At 37.3% G+C, this 16,623-nt stretch overlaps 1 protein-coding gene across 1 annotated transcript in view; it reads right to left on the reverse strand.

The window, feature by feature from the left end:
- ESYT3 (extended synaptotagmin 3) overlaps positions 1–16,623 on the reverse strand; it is a gene marked incomplete at its 5' end in the record, with an annotated part of 35,473 nt that overhangs the window by 926 nt on the left and 17,924 nt on the right. Inside the window, 12 exons of the mRNA XM_029284720.1 lie at positions 796–845; positions 1,153–1,258; positions 2,484–2,615; positions 3,070–3,168; positions 4,095–4,576; positions 8,056–8,205; positions 9,512–9,598; positions 11,263–11,328; positions 13,030–13,098; positions 14,179–14,241; positions 14,553–14,642; positions 16,094–16,142. Of these exons, the coding sequence (XP_029140553.1) occupies positions 796–845; positions 1,153–1,258; positions 2,484–2,615; positions 3,070–3,168; positions 4,095–4,576; positions 8,056–8,205; positions 9,512–9,598; positions 11,263–11,328; positions 13,030–13,098; positions 14,179–14,241; positions 14,553–14,642; positions 16,094–16,142 (1,443 nt within the window). The remainder of the gene's footprint in view (positions 1–795; positions 846–1,152; positions 1,259–2,483; positions 2,616–3,069; positions 3,169–4,094; positions 4,577–8,055; positions 8,206–9,511; positions 9,599–11,262; positions 11,329–13,029; positions 13,099–14,178; positions 14,242–14,552; positions 14,643–16,093; positions 16,143–16,623) is intronic.

The following is a 16,623-nucleotide window of genomic DNA, read 5'->3' on the forward strand; positions in this document are numbered from 1 at the left end:
ATATAAGGCAGGGAACCAAAGAATCCCGATGGAATTCAGCTGGTCTGTCCTAGATGTGGTTGCGTTATCTAGCTGTGTGAGGGTGAAATTATCAGCTGAATAAAGTACAGTTAAATCACTGCATTGAAAACAGCCTTCCAGATACTCCTTCCCACTTCCAGGACCTTCTGCAAGATTCACTAAACCTAAAATATTCAAAATATTGCATCACCGTTCTCAGGCTGTTTGAAAGCAAAATGTTTGGAATGAGTAATGTGGGGGGGGGCTTTTCATGTTTTCAATGTTACTTTGTTTCCTCCCTATTTTATGAAATCAAGTTTTTAAAACTGACAATGGTGAAAGCAGCACAGCTACAGGACCAAGCCCATATCTAACTAGTACTCAAGCCATAGTTCCTTGGTTTATCCAGAGGAGCTACCCAATGTCTCATTCCTTACTGCTCTGTTGGTATTAAAAACGTGTTTGGATACATACTGATTGGCCATAAATAGATCATACTTATCACTACAGATCTTAACATCCTCTCAATAGCAAAATTAAACTGATAGCGAGATTGCAATTTGAATTGTGGCTGAATCATAGAAAGCAAAGAGGTGGAATATTGTAAAGCACAGCCTAAATATAGGAAGTGAAATTCTCCCTAGATTTTCCATTGCCTCTTTTAGGAGGGAGAGGAACCAGTACTTGAAATAAGCAATTATTATTTCTTCTGCTCGGTTCATTCTGCACTATCCAGATCTAATAGCTAATCCTCTTGCATTGCTACCTTCTTATATGCTGACCATCCAAACATACCATTGAGAGAAGCCCTTGACTAAATCTTCCTTTGATAAGTCAATCAGCACCTTTAAAAAGAAAAGGCAGAATTGTTAAGCTGCTTAATCAAATATTTAAGTTACAAGAACAAGTTAAAAAATAAAGTGTATTTCCACGTATAAACTGCCTAGCAAGCTTATAACACAGTACTGCTATTTACTGCATACTGCTCCATATACTTTTTAGATGCTTCCTCTAGAGAGTAGCAACATTTTAAAGTTACATAGCAATCCATAGTTATTATCTAAATAATTTGTATAACAGGATCTTATTTCAAGTATATAAGGGTGGAGAGAAAGGGAAGATGTGAATGGCATATTTAAAAGAGTATCTTACCTTTCCAAGTTCTTTCCTTTCATGTGAAATAAGTGACTTTCTGTTTTTCACTGCAATATCTAAGGCTCGTTTCTTAATGTCTTCCAAGGTGTCATTAAATTCAAATCTAAATGTATGAAAAAAGGTATATGCTATGTAAATAGAAATCTTCTAATGCAGCAGCCCCCAACCTATCTGGCTTTATGGACCGGTGGGGTGGAGAGGGGATAGTTTCATGTGACTGGTAGGTGCACATCCTCCATTCAAATAGAGCTTTGCACGCCCATGCACACTTGCTTGCTGCTTGCGCAACCCTGTTCTGAACAGGCCGTAGCCCAGTAGTGGGCTAGTGGCCTGCGGGTTGGGGACCCCTGCTCTAATGTTGAAAAGTTAAAGCTTTACCAAAGTAATAAAAAAACAATTAGAAAAAATACATCTAATATGTAAAACCTGCTCAAATCCAAGCACTTCCAGATTGCAGAGGCAATGCTCCCATAGATTAGATCAGATGTGACTGAGTCTGTGAAGCGTGTTCTTTCCAGGTTATGCCTGTTATTATAGATTTAAGGCTGGCTATGCTAACCATCATTACCTGGTAGTGACAAAAAGTCCTAAAGTCCCTATTCCATGGCACAATTCCATGACACAGATACAACGTGAGAAAAAGAGAACTGAATAAATCATCTGCAGAGGTAACCTTGCTTTCATATGAAAATGGTTGAGTGTTTTATTATGTATCAGTTTTATTTATTATATTGGATTTCTGCTCAACGATTATAATAATGTTCTGGTTTTTTATACAATATATTTCTGTTTATTTATATTTTACATTTATTATTTTTTATAAATAAGGTAGTGATCAAACATAATACTCCTTCCTCCTCCTACTTTCCCCACAACAGCAGCCCTGTGGGTTGAGTTGGGCTAAAACAAAGTGACTGGCCCAAAGTCACCCAGCTGGCTTTTGATTTCTCAAATTCAAAATTTTAGATTATAGAAGGTGGAATTATACAGGTCATCATAGAAGATATTTTCATTTATCTAATTACTGCACAATCTCTAGATAGTGATCTTTCTTTCTCAAGCCGAAAGGCAATAGGTCACTCCAAACCCTTTTTGCATCCAAGAAACATGGGTGATATAAAAACCTCAAGATTGCTTCATCTTGCACCCAGGACTGGATGTTTTGAAAACGGCAGCAGAGAAAAGCTGTGACACTAACAATAAAGTAAAACTTAAACTGAGCTCTATTTATATCACCTAATGAATATTGCATGTTTGTGACGAGCATTATGGGGATATCGGGTGCAACTTCTAGGCCTCAGCAAGAAGTGATTACAGCATTTACTTACTTTTCATCATACCGAGGATTCAGTGTTCTTTTCTTCACAGTAGTTCTTCTTCGGGTTATCCATCTTTTGTCTGGGAGCAAGTAGATGCGAACATATGGATGTGCTCCGTGCCGAGAGCATGGCACTAAATTTCTTATGGATAAAAAACGGGAGCATATTTACAATCAACAGAGTAAAAAAAAAAATCTTGTGAGGAAAAGATTCAGTCAGGTGAACCTTGCTGCAAATTTATTTTTTTTCTTAAATTTGAACAACAACAACAACAAAAACCTTGCTGTTTTTAATGTCTTGTTTTTAATGTTTTAAATCATTTGTAAAGTACCTAGAATTGTTGGCAATTGAGCACCGTATAAATGTAAACAACAACCATATGTTCAGCCAACAATAGTTGCAGACTCTGATTGAATCCTCCAATCCGGAAAATTTGGGAGGGGAAACTGCTATACATATATTCATTCCATTAAGCAAAGATTAAGTAAAATAAGTGCCATTATACCCAAGATGTGTTAAGGGTAATCCAAATATTGAAAAGAATGGTATTTCTCTCAGAACATGAATAGAGATAAATTGCTAAACATTACTGTACCTGCATGAGTTGACCAACACAATGAGAGATTGCCTTAAGGAAGCATACCGGACAGTGATGTGAATCTCTCCCAAAGGCCTTCCATCAGAAAGGGTCCCACTACAAGATAATTGGCTTAATTAAAGGAAGTTCATGACTGAAGCAGCCCGCTACTTCCTGCTTGCTTCAAAGCCAGACTTCCAAATCTAATTCCATAGATGAGTTAACCTTTTTTTTAATATTATAAACAGATCAAAGAGGAAAAAATAAAACCATCAGAGAAAAGAAAGAGATGCTTGTGTATTTCATTGTACACAAGCTAAACTGCCTTTAAATTGTTTCCCAAAGGAGACATTCTGTATTTCAAGTAAGATAGATCTCTTGGTAGTTGTGGTAGTTCATTTTTCTCTCTCTGGTGTATTTCAGTATATTCCAAAACCAAACTAATATTAAAAGAAAAAACGATATTCTCTTATACTGAACCATAATTTTAATTATAAAGTAATCTTTATATAGATGTCTTCCTGAAATAAGCACTCTGTGATTCTTGAAGCCCTTTTTCCAATGCAATATTGCATTTTCCTAATTCTCAGGTGGGAAATACCTGGAAAATTATAATAAAAGACTTATCTCCCAGAAAACACAAGCAAAATAACCAGCTCCTTCCATGTATAACACACGGTCCCATTCATTTTATATCATAACTTCACCCACTGTGGCTCTTCCCCCACAAAAAATGGCAAGGTGTGTCTTTCAACAACAAAAGGTTGCCCAGTTGTATCCAAAGACCAGAGTTTAAAAAAAGCAAGCCCTTTCGTATGAGACTTTGAGTTGATACAAGACATAGATAAGAACTTCAGTTTTTCCATAACACACGTCTACAATTTCAGCATAAATATTCTGGTATACGCAGTTCATCCTGCCTATTTGCAATACTATAAATGATTAACGAAAGTGAAGTAAGTATTTAGGCTAGGTAGGTCAGTTTTGTGTTACCAAATACAATTGTGAAATAGAATACCCAACTAATGTTCAGTCTGACTTACTTATTGAGGTTCAGATTGCTGCAAGTTATATCCATGATTGAAGAGGCTTCCGTGCCTAGAGATGCAAGGCTGGGGGCAATCTGGAGTCTCTGCAGAGCTGGGAATGTTGGGGGTACTCGAGTGGTCTCTGGAAGTGTCAAGGATTTTGGGTTCAAGCCACCTGTAACTCCTTGCTCATTGATTCCAGCAACTGCCTCTATGACAATGGGCTCTGACAATTTCTCACTTCCATTAGGGTTAGTATTGCTCTCCTGTTTGTCATTTCTGCATTCAGGAACAGCAGAGTCTTTGTTTCCTTGGACTGCCTTGGGCACTTCTACTGGTGGTGGTGCTGCTGGTGGTGGTGGAGGAGGAGGAGGACGAGGTGGTGGCAGCTGTGCCTTGTTTTGGTCTTCATTCTGTTCCGGGGCTGAGGCAGGAACTTGTTTTAAGGCATTAGCCCCATTGGTGTTTTCTGAATCAGGGACCTCTATGTCCAAAGCCTAAGGCAGAAAAAGGAAGTTAAGCATTATCATATTGTTTATTTAAAAAACCAGACTCTTTAGAACCCCTTCAAAACTGCTACCAAATTGTTAATGCTGAGTGTGGTAAAATGAGAAATTGAATACATAGCAAGCAATTGTGTTAATTATAAATAACATGTAGTTTCCGATTTGGCCTCATGAATATATTGCATTATATACCTTATGCATGCATGCATGCATTCATTCATTCATTCATTTATTCAGTATTATTACCCATCTCAAATGCATAACTGGTTAACAATTAAAAACAAAATAAAAACAATAAGCTAAAGTATAAATAACATAAAATGGGACACCAATACATTGTTGTATAAACAGAGGCATAGAATCAAGATCACGTGAAGTACTAGTAACGCTTTATAAAAACCCTAGTAAGATCACAACTGGAATACTGCAACCAATTTTGGTCACCATACTACAAAAAAGATATTGAGACTTTGGAAAAAGTTCAGAAAAGAGCAACTAAAATGACCAAAGGCCTGGAGACTAAAACATATGAAGAACAGCTGCAGGACTTGGGTTTGGCTAGTCTAAAGAAAAAAAGAAACGGGTGACATGATAACAGTATTCCAGTATTTGAGGGGCTGCATCAAACTATTCTCCAAAGCACCAGAGGGCAAGACAAGAAACAATGGTTGGAAACTGATTAAAGAGAGAAGCAACCTGGAATTAAGGAGAAACTTTCTAACAATGACAATTAACTAGTGGAACAGCTTGCCTTCAGAAATCGTGGGCGCTCCATCATTGGAGGTTTTTAAAAAGAGACTAGACCAGTGGTGGCGAACCTATGGCACGGGTGCCAGAGGCGGCACGCAGAGCCCTCTCTGTGGGCACGCGCGCCATCGCCCCAGTCCTAGGCCTTCAGCTGGTTTTTATACAACCTTTTCGCTTTAGGCCTCTGCCGCCGTGTACAAAAAAAAAAAAGGTTCAATTAGTCAATTTCAACTTCTCACAGGAAAAAAAAAGATCTTGCAAAGTTGGAATTGATTGATTGAACTTTTTAGTCCCACCCAGTCTGTTAACACTGCAGCCACGCCCACCCAATGGGCCACGCCCACCCGGCACCCGATGATGCATAAGTGGGTATTGGGTTGCAGTTTCGGCACTCGGTCTCTAAAAGGTTCGCCATCACTGGACTAGACAGTCACTTGTCTCAAATGGTATAGGTTCTCCTGCTTAAGCAAGGGGTTGGACTAGAAGATCTCCAAGGTCCCTTCCAATTTTGTTCTGTTCTGTTCTACTCTACTCTACTTTACATAACAAACACCCACTGTTAATACACTCCAGAAACACCATTCAAGGACCATGTTTTTTCAGCCTGAAAAAAACTTGTCTAAAGGCAGAATTTCTTATAATCATATCCTGGGTAATTTAGCTAAGAAGTAGAAGGCCTTTAGCTGACAATTCTAGAAAAGGAGAGGTATCACCTCTCCAGTGAACACAGTGACTGAAAAATCACAGGATTCCAGTGTCCAACATGTGAATATGAAATAGAGCATATGCTGTGTTTACAGCTTAACATCCTTGGTCATTCACTGTTCACTGGTGCACTTGCACAAAAGCTACAGTTGTCTTCACAGCACACCATTATTGTTTAATCTTATGTACTATTTACATAGCTTTTTGTTCTTTACATTGAAGGATGGTGGGGGTTTTTTTTTACTTCAGTGGAATATTTGTGCCTACAGTAAAAAATATGTCTTCAGGCAGATATTTGCTTGCAGATGGTGTCATACTTAATTATTTCATCAGATATTTTTACAGATATTTTTGCCTTGATACTAGTTTACTGAAGACAAACTTTTCTATTATGTAGAAAACATTGTTGCTATAATCCTTCCCATTTATGAATATTATAAGTAACAGCAGGAATTATTTTATTAAGTGTGAAAGCTATATAAATGTAAATTGTTGTATAATTTGCAGCATACAAATAAACCCAGAAACAATTTGGACGCAGGTGCATATGTGTTATTGGCTTCAAACCAATTCTTGTTTAATTGCTCACTTGGGAAAGAATGCAAATCATATGTTGGAAATATATTCATCACGTATCCACCTAAGATTATTCTTTTGAAAATCTGTGAGATTTCTGTTCTTAATAGCAATAGTAATAGCACATAGACTTATATACTACTTCACAATGCTTTACAGCCCTCTCTAAGTGATTTACAGAATCAGCATATTGCCCCCAACAATCTGGGTCCTCATTTTACCGATCTTGAAAGGACGTAAGGTTGAGTCAACCTTGAACTGGTGAGGATCAAACCTCTGGCAGTGAGCTAGCCTGCAATACTGCATTCTAACCACTGTGCAGCCACAGCTCCTAAACTACATAGCTGTTCTTTCAAAGTCCAAAATCCATCTCCTGGAAAAAGAAAATGTTCTATTTTAAAATATAGCAATGTGGTGGTGTATGTAGTCAAAATAAGAAATTCAATTTTTAATTAATCATTCATCTTATTTAAAAATGTTTTCCACACACAACTTGGAAACTGTGCAGCCAACTATTCTACTTTATCACTATGATGCTCTTAATAATCATCTTCTTGGGCTCTGGAGGTCAATAGATTTAAGGCACCCTTTTTAGGATTATGACTTCAGACATGCAGTAATTTAGTCTTAAAAATGTTAAGGGGGCTGAGAATATAGGAGGCTCAATTCCTTTAATTCCTGCTTCTTCTCCAAGCCAGTCTATCTATTTATAGAATATGTATTTATTAGCGATAGAAAGGAATGACATTCATTGAAGGAATGCAAACACCAATAAACATTGAAATCTGTCACTTTATAAGAAAATATAGCTCTATAGATATACTGTAATTTAGTTCAGTTTTGCTCATGGTAAACCCTAGCATATAAATCAGAGTCCACAAATTACATTCAGCATACAAACATTCAGGCATGTAGGAATTAATGCAGCAATTGCCTCAATCTCGAATTAAGCCAAGGTTCAGAAAAATCTGTTGTGAATTAAAATTTACTATAAATGTATTCAGAATTACTGCTTGCTTATAAAACTAAGATCAGTTACTGAAATAACTTCAGATGTAAAGTGTTCTATAAGACCCAGGGAAGAACTACCAGCTGCTAACATGCCACCCTAGTTATGAACAAATACTCCACTTATGTAGTGTTACATTTATATAGAGAGGCAAGATCAAGAGATACCTTTGAAGCATTAAAATTCATAATCCATTTGGTGTGGATAATGCAGATCTATATATGATGTAAGTTTGGTTTCAGTCTAGTTCTCCAAGACTCATTATACTTAGGATAAATATTTAGTCAAATTATTAGTATATTAAATCTTGATGTTAAAGCCACTACCATCTCTTATTTCATAGGAAAAAAATATTAATTTCAGGGACACACAGGAAAATTTCCCACAAGAACAGGAAGAATTACAATGGAAAATAAAAGAAAGCTAAGCTTACTCTCAGGACAATTTTCAGCTTAATAGAACTGGCCACACCAGAATGGTCCAATTGATAATTTTGTTCAAGTGTCATCTCAGGGTTCTTTAATAAGCGAGCAAGAGAAATCACCAAAGTTCCAAGGGCATTCTCCTTCTCCTTATCTTTGATCTAGAACAAAGAAAACAAAAGGCAGTATAAATAGGCAAGACAAGTGGCTCTTGGTAGTGATTTAAATCTTCCCTTTTCAGATTATATATACTGCCATTATGCGAATCAGCAGCAATTTCTCCATTTCGCATGGGAGCATTGAGACAAGATATATTGAAAGGAAATTCACCAATTAACCGGGCCATTTAAAGCTCTTTTTGGGAAATGACTACATTAACTTTCCTAATGGATGAAGAAAAGCTAATGGTAGTGATGGGAGAGCTCTAACAATAAGAGTAGAATCAATTATATCTGTGCGGCTAGAAACCTATCGAAGCATTCAAAGCTGACTTAACAGCTCATTCGGTCAATATAAGGCCTGAGGGCACTGGAAGAAAAGCTTCAAAAACAAGGCTAATTAATATTCCCCAAATAAGACTGGGGTGGGCCATAGTACAACAGGGTACTTTAGATGCTGCGATGCTGCAACTTACATTTTCACAAAAGTGATTCAAACTCTGTACTTGAAATACACAGAAGTTGGGTTGTTTGCAAAATTGATCCATATTTTCATAGGTGACCCAGATTTATAGTAGGTCCTGTAGAACAGGGGTCCCCATCACCAGGCTGTGGACTAGTACCAGTCCATGGCCTGTTAGGAACCGGGTTGTGAAGTGGCGGGCAAGCGAGGCATCTAGGTTGTGAGAGAAACCATCTCCCCTTCCCCCGGCCACGGAAAAATTGTCTTCAATGAAGACAGTGTCTGGTGCCAGAAAGGTTGGGACTGCTACTGTAGAATATGGCTGTGGATGACTCTGCCTTATTGGCTGGAAATGTGCTTATTAAAAACATTTCCAAACACATCATAAATGCATATTTCCCCCCCAAAAAAGCATAATAAGAGGAGACAAAATGGACAAATGAATGTCCACATTTTGGAATGTCCTATCAAATCAGTCGCAGGTTATTAAGGTATATCTTTTAATACTTCACTACAAATGATTAATCTGTAAATGTTTTTTTTCTACTGGGCACCGATCCCGATAGGTAGGTAGGTAGGTAGGTAGGTAGGTAGGTAGGTAGGTAGGTAGATAGATAGATAGATAGATAGATAGATAGATAGATAGATAGATAGATAGATAGAATAAATAATCAATCAATTAATCCACTAGAAGCAGTTATTTTGGTCAGATACAGAAAAAAAAAATCCACACTCATGCCCAACAGTCTCCTTCTCTCTTGCTATAACTGCAAGTGATGGACATGAGTGTAGATCTATAAATCCCAGTTCCGCAATATTATTAGGGAGAGAAGAAGACAAACTGACCTCCAAATGAAGAGACTGAGATGAAGCACTATGGACGAAGAAAGTGAATGCCTGCCTCCACGCAGGATCTTTAGTGAAATTACAAGTCTGAGGAAAAAGAAACCAGAATTGACATATAGACATTAGATCAAACAGGTTTAGGCTGCAATCCAATTCACGAAGGCATCTGTCTAATTAGAAGTGGATTAGAATTCCGCATTCACATCAGCTGAGTTTCCCTGGGTTCAGTGGGACCTGGTTCTAAGTGTACAGAACTGTTCTCTAGCAGGATGGAACATTTGGTTTCCCAGGTTTATTGAACTACAACTCTTTGAATCTCTGCCAGTATGGCCTATGTGGAGGAATTCTGGGAGTTGCAGTTCAGCAACATCTGGAAGGCCACCACTTGTACTACCCAAAGGAGACATGACTCAAGCTTTATATATCAATCACCCTGACTATCACTTCATTTTCTTTCACCAGAACTATTCAAAGAATTGTTTTCTATCTAGCAGATCCACAATAGAATACAGGTAGTCTTTGACTTATAACAGTTTGTTTAGTGACTATTTGAAATTACAAAGGCACTGAAAAAAGTGACTTAGGACTTAGGACCACTTACAACCGGTGCAGCATCTGGATGGTCACTTGATCAAAATTCTGACTCATAGTTTGACAGTTGCATGTCCCGGGTTGATGTGATCACCTTTTGCGACCTTCTAACAAGCAAAATCAATGGGGAGGCCAGATTTACTTAACAACTGTGTTACTAATTTAACAACTGCAGCGATTCACTTAACAACTGGCAAAAAAGATCGTAACGTGGGGCAAATCCCACATAACAAATGTTTCACTTAGCAATATAAATTTTGGGCTCAATTGTCAGTGCTTTTTTTGTAAAAAAAAAAAAAAAAAAAAAGATGCCTGAACTCACACATGTCATACAACCCGCCTTGCCTACCCTACAAGGTTCCATCCCCAAAAGGTGCTGTAACTCCGTTCTGGGTGTTCTATGACAAAAAAAGCCCTGATTGTGGTCATACGTCGAGGATTAGCTGTATTAAATATTCATTCTGAAATCTGACAATTGAGTAATCCTTGTGTAAATGACGCTCTGAGCAAGGTGGCTTACTTTGACCCTGGGGAAACAGGAATAACTTTGCCACTTGTGCAGAGGTTTAAATACACCATTAATAAGGCCACAGCTGACCCTGAGACCAGATCAATTAATCCTGAATTTAAAGTGGAGCAATAGGGTGTTGTCTCCTTTCCACCCCTTTAGGAATGAAAATTCGCTACCTCAAAAGCCGTTTCCAAAGAACAGCTCAGATTTTGATGGGCTGGTTGGAATCTACTCGCACCATGCAATGCAGACAGGTCTCTCAGTCTCCTTGTTGCTGACATAGGGGCACAGAGGATTTATTTATTTACAAAGTTTGTTTCTTGCTTTTTCATGATTAAAAAAATGACTCCAACATGGAGATATTTGTTAAAGAAATACTCTGTCTTCAGCATGGGGGGATCAGATACTCCATAGTGGAGTCAAGCATTTGTATGCACTAAGGACTGTTTTTTTGTTGCCTTTGGAAATCTGAACTCCATCTTGCAGTGTTCTTCATTTTTGGTCATGCTACTTAGGCTATTGGGCTGTTCAGATTCCCCAGCCTTTCTTTTATCTTAAAAACGTTTTGGATACTTTTGAAACAATTTTTCAGAATTTAGTGACCTCAAACTCTTTTTTACCTTATGAAGAAGAAGATGATGTCTATTACCTTGCTTTTGTGAGTTTTGTTGCCCAATGTGAGCAGGACAAAGGAAGAAGGTTCTTTTTCTATCTTCTGTCATATTTACAATTTTGAAATAAAAGACAGTATTAATGGCAAGATAACATTCACAAGAGAATAAAAAAAGAGAAAAGATGTAACATTTACTCTATTGTTTTAAAAAAGATTGGAAAAAGGGTTAGAAGCCTAAACATGAATCAAAATTTAGTATTTACATGTTATTCAACATTTATTATTGGCAAAGGCTGAATTAAAGGCAGAATTTGAGTTTGGCACATAGAAAACAATTATAAATATTGCTGCTTTTTCACTGCAAATATACTGAATGCACCCCAATACATCATTCTTCCTGAATATGGAACAGATCAGACATGCCAGAGGAGTCTCCATTCATTCACAATAATGCTGGAAAATAGCTGGATTGGTTGGGGATAATGGAAGTTGTAGTTCTATAGATCAAATCACAATTGGACAGGGAAGCTGAATTATGTCTTAAACCAGAGGACAGTGTGAGAAAACCCTTGAAGAAAATTGAAAGTAGCGTATGGCTAAATTGCAGGTTATATTTGCATTACAATAATGGGACACTGAAGCATTGACAAACATCACCTGCCTAGTCCTAATGTAATAACAAGAAAAATGAGAGTTATTTCTTCAAAGATTTTAAATTCATCTCATAATTTGAGAAGCAGTTGCTGAATTTTGAATATTATTGATTTAAAATATTTGCATGGCTGTCCGTCTCAGAACACAACTTTGAGCAACTTACAACAACAATATAACTACAAAAAACCATAAAACCAAAAGTAAAAACCTGGCACCTCAATCACCCTCACACAATGGCCCCCAACCATCCATAGGCTCCTTCCACTTCACCCTATGCTTGAATTTTGATGACTACTGCTCAAAGAAAAATGATATAAATAAAGCCAAACCCCATATATATGTTGGATTTGTTTGTTGCCTTGAGTTATTTGTAAAAATAATGGAGGCATGGATACCAATAAATAAATAAAGATTGCCTAATCTTTGTTTCAACATTGTTTCTACATGTGCTTCACCTATGCATTTATTTCAAATATGTAGTATGCAATGGAAAGGCTGGACCCATCTCCAGTCTATTTAGGGTGCAACTGAGGTCAACTTGCCCCTCTTGACCATCTAGTAAAAGAGAGGAGAGCAGACTGACAGCTCTGCCCAGTTTAGCTGGGTTGAGAGTTAGCCTCCACTTAACCAATGATGGTGGGTAAAGTAGGTCATCTGTTCACAGGGATACTTATAATCTGGCCTAGCTAGTTGCGGAGATTAGATTTTTTAGTCAGTGGGTTGGCTGGCTCAGAAGTGAAATCTTTGCCTGATGCTATACCAAACATGATATCCATTGTAACTCATATGGCCAGTCTATTGTATTCCCACTTTACACAAATCTTGGCATTGGGCGTGTCTTTGGCCATTTTTACATTGAGTACCCTTTTTAAAAAAAAAAATCTTCTAGTATTTATTAAATCCATAATGTATTCAGTTCAATACCCACACAGAAANTGAAATCTTTGCCTGATGCTATACCAAACATGATATCCATTGTAACTCATATGGCCAGTCTATTGTATTCCCACTTTACACAAATCTTGGCATTGGGCGTGTCTTTGGCCATTTTTACATTGAGTACCCTTTTTAAAAAAAAAAATCTTCTAGTATTTATTAAATCCATAATGTATTCAGTTCAATACCCACACAGAAATAAGAGGCATTTACCTTGAGATATCTGTCTTTTCTGTATTTCTTTGCTCCATATTCACCATTGGAATATTCCAATTGATTTTTCTACATTAGGAAAGAATTTTGAATGAAAAAGGAGTTTCAGAAAATTATGTGACATGACAGTATAGGATTGCTTCCCCCAGAAGTCTTAACTAGGATTTTTGTAGGACTATTTTCTATCTGGTCTGTTTTATCTGGGTTGATTGGCTTTATATAGTTATGATCCTGTTCTAGTTTCTGCTGCTTTTAGTTTATTTTCACCCTTTTAAACTTAATATGTCTTCAAAATTAGTAAATCAACTGAAGGGCAGTCCAAAACGGTCTAAGGTTAATCAGGAATGAAAGGAGAACTAATGTTGCCAGCAATGATAATCTTAGAAGACAGCTAGAAAACAACTAGCATGGCTAAGCATCTAGCAGGAAAAAAGTTCATCTACCAATGAAACAAAGTTAAAATTCTGGATTATAAAAAACAGCAAGTGGTTGATGTCAATAAGTTGGGAGATCCAAGACCACTTAAATCAGGGATGTCAAACTTGCAATGTCACATGACGTGTTGTGACGTATCGTGACTTTTTTGCCATTGCTGGCAATGGGGTGGGCACAGTTTTGGTATGATGCATCCGGCCCATGGGCCGGCAGTTTGACACCCCTGACTTAAATAAATTGTGGACAAAATAGGCAACTTATGACTCTCTTGAAGTTGCTGAAATACAACCAGTAGCAGTCCCAGGTAGCATGATCAATAATTAGGAATGCAGGGAGTGATAAATCAGCAACATCTAAGGGAATCTCTAAAAAGCTTAGAAAAGGGAAAATGTCATCAGTTAACTTCATAATACTTTGCAGCCTTTTTCATCTACCTTGTCCTGCTAATGAGATACCACTGATTCTCTGCTTTGTCTTTTAAAACCCTGATTTCCAACTGTATTATACCCACAACATTGTTATTTGTTACACAGGCATATATGCCATGCATTATATCCAATTCTGGCTTAGCAAGGCATAAAACGTATGTCAGGTATATAGGTGTGCTTTGCCACTGCAAATCACATCTTGTACAAATAGCAAGCATAAACATGTAAACATTTAAGTTTATGTGACCAGAGAATATGTGAAAATGTTATTTATTTGTTTACTTACAGGAAGGTTTAAAGCACTGTCCAAATACACTATGAGCATTCCGGTGGCAAGACCATTCCTATCCTAAAAACAAACAATTCCACAAAAAAATAATATACACATATGAACACTACAAGTATTCCAAGGCCCTCTTCCATCCTCTAATAATTAGAGGGTAATAGAAACATTGCCCAATAGTGTGATATTACCCCAAACTCCACAGAGATGCAAATCCTGCCCAATCGATGCAACTCTGTTTGCTACAATGATGGTTTAAATACAGATCTCAGAAGAAATTACACAAGATGGCAGACATACTGGGCTATTTCTTTGTTCTGAATTATTTCACTTGTTTTACAGCATATATTTCTTCTCAAGTCCCACAAAGCACTCACCTCACTAAGTTTCTCTTGATTGGTGACCAAAGAAAACCACTCAAGCTTTAAGTGGACATGCCCACTTGCGATCTTGCTCAACGGAAACCACTTCACAAAAAGAAAGAAACTACATCAGTGCCAGAAATACACACGAAACTGTATCTTTATATTGATCTGTATTCAAGGAGAAATTGAGGAACTCCTTTATCGTGATGTTTTATGCTTTCAGATGATACACCTTAAAACCTGTTATTTTTTAACTGTATTTGTTCAGCTAGAAAAGAAAAAAACATGATTGCTGAGGCACAAGGACAGATGGCATTTAATTTTACAATCAATGACAGTACCCAAATAAATTATTTTTATGCTGCAGAAGGAAAGGATAGTCCTCCACCCTTTTTAGAAAGTCTTGTTTAAGTTTGACTCCTGGCAACGTTTTAGATACATCAATATAATTTTTGGGGCAATTATATGAAAGGGGCTTGTTCCAACCCCCCCCCCCAATGTTTTCTCAGTTTTGCAGCTCACCCCAAAACTCTGCAGTGCTGTTTATTTTATCCTGAAAGCCAATCAGCCACTGTAAAGAATTGGGGATCTTGAGGGAGGGGGCTGAAAGACATTCCTTAGGTTCCGGGAAACAAGATGGGATATAGAAAGGCTCCTCCTGATTCAATGGGATATAAGAGGGAGGAGCAATTAAAGCACAATCAGGCCTATAAGATTCTGTTACAGATAGTCCTTGGCTTATGACCATAATTGAGCCTGGAATTATGGCTGTAAGCTGTGCTGGTCATTAAGCAGATCACCACATGACTATGCCCAATTTTATGTCCTTTTCTGTGGTGGTTGTTAAGTGAATATGGCGATTGTAAAGTAAGTTGCACAGTCATTAAGCAAACTTATTGTAAGGGGCATTTTTGTTGGAAACCAGAACTTCAAATGGTTGCTAAGCAACCAGTTGTAAGTCGAGAACTACCTGTGTTGTATCCTGTCTTAATAAAAGAATAGTTCTAGAGTTCCTGTGGAGTCTGTTTCCTGATCTGGTCTACTCTGAAGAGCTGATAGCTGCAAGCTATCTGGATCCTCCATGTCCTACTCAAAAGCAAATTGCTCCTCCATTTAAATACTCTCAAAATGCTAAGTATTCAATTGATCCACTTAGTCTCTTAAGAAGCAGAATAAGATCAGTACTCTTATTGTACTACATGTGCACTCATTTACTTGATGGTGCAAAGATTCTTGCACCACTTGATCTGTATACTTGCACACATACATACCTGTGGTGCCACAAACCCTCAGTATAGTGAAATTTCCCTTGAAAACCAATGCTACCACAAAACTATTAATCTATGAAGATTTTAACAACACTCTCCTATCTCACAGCCTATACAAACATTTCTAATTTCCCTAACAGCAATGAGAACTCAAATGCCTGAAAAAATGTAGTCCTACTAACATTTAGTAAAAACCTAATGTTTTTATAGCTGATAAGCCACTCATAAAATAGGCATACCTTTTAAGAATTACTGTGACACGTGTGAAGCCAAAACAAAACTTACCTCGTCAACAATTCTGTCTTTCATCACATCTACAAGGTTTATAACCAAGCTGTGGAAAAAATAAAAAGTCACACAAAGGAAATCCTCTGGGACAGTCGTATTTGTTTTCATAATGAATAGGTACCACATGCTGCTATGGAGACTTATAGCACCTTATACTGAACTGTGCTTTTTTTTAAAAAAAATATTATAGTATCTCCTATATAGGTCCGTTAAATATTCTGGCTTCTAATAACCGAATGCTCCCAAGGAAGATATTTGATCCTGAGTCTAGTTCAACCATAAAGGTTGTAAAAAAAATAAGCTCTCTGTAGATAAATAATAATTGACATTTTTTCACATGTGGTGGACTTGTAAGGTTATTAAAGCTTTTTGGATAAAATTATGGTGGAATTTACAACAAGTTTTTAAAAGAAGAATTTTTTTTTTGCCTCAGTTGTTTCTCCTAGGTATTACACATAATCTAGACGTAAAAGAAACGAACCTGATGCTGTATTGTTTAACTGCTGCCCGTTTGCTAATAGCTCAAA

Source organism: Protobothrops mucrosquamatus, unplaced genomic scaffold, assembly GCF_001527695.2.
Source record: "Protobothrops mucrosquamatus isolate PMUCROS unplaced genomic scaffold, P.Mucros_1.0 scaffold863, whole genome shotgun sequence".
Classification (NCBI taxonomy): domain Eukaryota; kingdom Metazoa; phylum Chordata; class Lepidosauria; order Squamata; family Viperidae; genus Protobothrops; species Protobothrops mucrosquamatus.